This window comes from Pundamilia nyererei, unplaced genomic scaffold, assembly GCF_000239375.1.
Source record: "Pundamilia nyererei isolate P.nyererei 1_Seehausen unplaced genomic scaffold, PunNye1.0 scaffold03646, whole genome shotgun sequence".
NCBI lineage: Eukaryota > Metazoa > Chordata > Actinopteri > Cichliformes > Cichlidae > Pundamilia > Pundamilia nyererei.
The window spans coordinates 1-3,296 of NW_005191047.1; the positions used below are offsets into that span (position 1 = coordinate 1).

The window sequence follows — 3,296 nt, forward strand, 5'->3', positions numbered from 1 at the left end:
ATCCCCGGGCTCTTTGTCCTGGTCGTTGTGTCCTTGGGCAAGACACTTTACCCTACTGGTGTTGGCCGATGGCGCGATATGGCAGCCTTGCCTCTGTCAGTCTATCCCAGGGCAGCTGTGGCTACAACCGTAGCTTGCCTCCACCAGTGTGTGAATGTGAGAGTGAATGAATAGTGGCATTGTAAGGTGCCTTGAAAAGCGTTGTATAAATCCAATCCATTATTATTGTTTAATTGGGTAAGAATTCAGAAGTTGTAATGGAGTTATTTTATGTTGTGTTGTGACACTTGTTCAATTTTCATATTCTAAAAACCAATTATTTTATATAAAGGAATTGCATGAAGGATCAATAAAAGCCTTTATTTCACGATAACTGATAAAGATGCAGAGCAGGCGTGTTACATTTGCCTGTATTGATAGGACAGGTTTAATTTGCTTACCGGAACAAAGGTGAGTACCAAGTCTCGTAGGCTAAAGGTTTCACACAGGGTGTCTCCCTTTAGCTCTACTGTGTAGTCTCCATAGGAGACTGAGTCCTCTGTCGGCCAGTACTGGCAACATTTGTCCTGCAAAACAGATGAACATTTGTTTACTCACAGCGATGAATAAAAGAAACTGCAGTTTAACAAGTTAAATACTTCATAAATATGAACTTAAATAAATGTACAGTTTCGTGACAAAGGCAGGAAATCAGAACTGGGACGTTTTATGTTGTGTGTATTTGTTGTGTTTATTAAAGCCATCAATCGTAGCTGGCTTGCAGCGATTAGTTACTGCAGCTTACCTGCTCCCTCTCCTGGAGCTCAGTGAGCATGACTATGGAGTGACATTTCCACTCCCACACCATTCTCCAAAAATCCTCCACTGTGTGCTGCAGAGGGCCCTGTGTGGCAATGTAGTAGTCCTTGTGTCTGTAGCCCTGAGTCAAATCAAAATATAAAGGACTTTATCAGTATAATATAAAGCTTCATCGGTACAACTATTTGTGTTAACACAAATACCTTAAAACCTCAGAAAGAACAAATTAGGAAATACAATATGCTCACATCTATAAAAGACGCATTGACATAGTCTGTGTACTCTTGACCTCTTCTCATGGAAAGAATTACTCTGTTGAAGTCATCTGAAATGGAAACAGTACATCATGAACACGCAGATTAAACTCAAAAACATGTTTACATTAGTACGGTAGTATGCTATTGTAAGTATTGCAAGGGACAGAATTAGAAAAACATTCTAAAGGCAGCTGCAGGCAATGTAATCTGCAGCTCAAAATTTGACATAAGTTGGTTATTTATATGGATTTCATCTTACTTACAGGGAATAATTTGCAGAACTCTGTTCTTCTTCATGTTGGCTGGGAGGTTTCCTGTTCTCATGTTCTCTTTCATTATGCGCATGTTAGTCAGTTTCTAAACAAGGAAAATCTAAATGTTACAACTTTATAAAATATGGTTTATGAATCAAAACAGGGGAAATAAACTAAGCTGCAGCATTGATGATAAATCATAATGACCATTTTGTAGCACAATTGAATTCTCATGCAGCAATAGAGGAATGTATGCAAGTCAGGTTTATATGTGCAGTGGTGTGCTGATTTTTGTTTTTTTTTCTTTCACATATTTCAGATACGTTTAGACAAAGATAACCAAAGGAAATAAAAAGGCAGTTTTACATCATGATTTCATTTATTAAGAGTAAACCAGCTATCTATGTGTACGTGTCTTGTCTAAACCTAATAACGGACTTTGACCATTCGTGATCATTTGCAATGAGTTGGTCTTCTTTGCTGATTTTGAAGAAGAGTGGTTTCAGATCACCAAAATTTGTTTGATCTGTTTGATATGAAACATGTGACAAATATGCAAAAAAAAAAAAAAGAACTGGGGAAGAAGCTAAGTACCTTTTGACTGCACTATATGTTCTTAGAAGTGATATGACTGAAGGGGATTGAAAAATCTAGAATTTCTTTTGCATTGATTATTAGTGTATATTTTTAGTGCCTGCGTGGGCAGGTTCATAGTTTCCAGAACCTTTACATGCTTCATAACATTTATGAAAAGTGTTTCAATAACTGACAAATAAAAAGCTTAATAAGTTAAAATGACTAATAAAGAAACAACTGCATTTTTGTTAGGTTTTCTTCAGAGATTTCTAAGTTTAGTCTGTAATATTGTGTGAGCGTTTGTTAGATGGGATCCTTTATGGGTCTGAATGTAAAAAGAGGTGCTACCTTAAACTCTTCCTCCAGGCCAATGCGATCACCATCATTAAAGGTGTTGTGCAGTTTCTGCAGATGACCTTCCAGAGAAGAAACATCCAGTTCTGTGTCTCCATAGAGGTAGTATTCAAGCAAGGCCTGATAGATGAATGAGTACTGCATCTGGAGTGAAAATACACACAGATGAATAACACACACTATGCATGGGCCTAGTTGCAGATGATTTACTGTAAAGGATAATTCACATGTCCCACACACATGCCAGGTGTTAGCGTTACGTCATGTGGCTAACATAATCCTTCTCCAACTCACATCTGTCTGGATGAGTTGCGAGCGCTGCTCTCGTATCTTGGAGACAAACCCAAATACGTCAATTTTCTGCTCTGCGTGCATCATTTCAATCATGGCATCTATTACAATGAAGGTTCCCGTCCTCCCAACACCAGCACTGGAGATGGAAAACAAATGACACACTGAGCTGAGTGAACCATAATCCTCAGCTGACACTAGCACGTTAACAGACATCAGGAGGGAACAAAGCAACATCTGTGCTTGTAAACACTTGTATTGCAATAGTCACTCCAAATGTTTCCATCTTTAGCAGAGAGATAGCCCACACACATACAAAGGGGATGTTTAAGCATAATACACTGATCTCCATAGAAACAAATTGGATAATTAAAACCATTAGGAGTAAACAGTAAAATACTGAACATTAGGCTACATTAGCTCAGCTCTTGCATACCTGCAGTGGACCACAATGGGCCCAGCGAAGTCTGGATTTACTGACTTGACCTTTTTGAGAAATTTGAGCATTCCAATTGGGGAGAAAGGAACTCCAAAGTCAGGCCAGCTGGTGAAATGGAGCTGGGTGACCAGGCGGGGAGTCTTAGCGGCGTCACTGGCCTGCTAAATAGACACAAGAGGGGGGAAAAGCCATTATCTCTTGTTGGTTGAGCATTCTGTTGAAGATCATTATCAACTCTGTCTTACTCCCAAACCAGCTAGGGAAGCAAAAAGAAACCCAATAATTGTTCCTCTAAGACGAATTTGGGCCAAAGTGGTCCGACTGTTT

At 39.1% G+C, this 3,296-nt stretch overlaps 1 protein-coding gene across 1 annotated transcript; it reads right to left on the bottom strand.

Annotated features, from left to right (window-relative positions):
- Positions 1-230: 230 nt before the first annotated feature.
- Positions 231-3,130, bottom strand: LOC102213560 (receptor-type tyrosine-protein phosphatase epsilon-like; the record flags this gene model as incomplete). The annotated part of the gene is made up of 7 exons (XM_005755829.2): positions 231-566; positions 785-919; positions 1,047-1,123; positions 1,319-1,412; positions 2,234-2,383; positions 2,534-2,669; positions 2,967-3,130. Coding segments are annotated over 7 exons (924 nt in total), but the record flags the coding sequence as incomplete, so codon positions are not given.
- Positions 3,131-3,296: the final 166 nt, after the last annotated feature.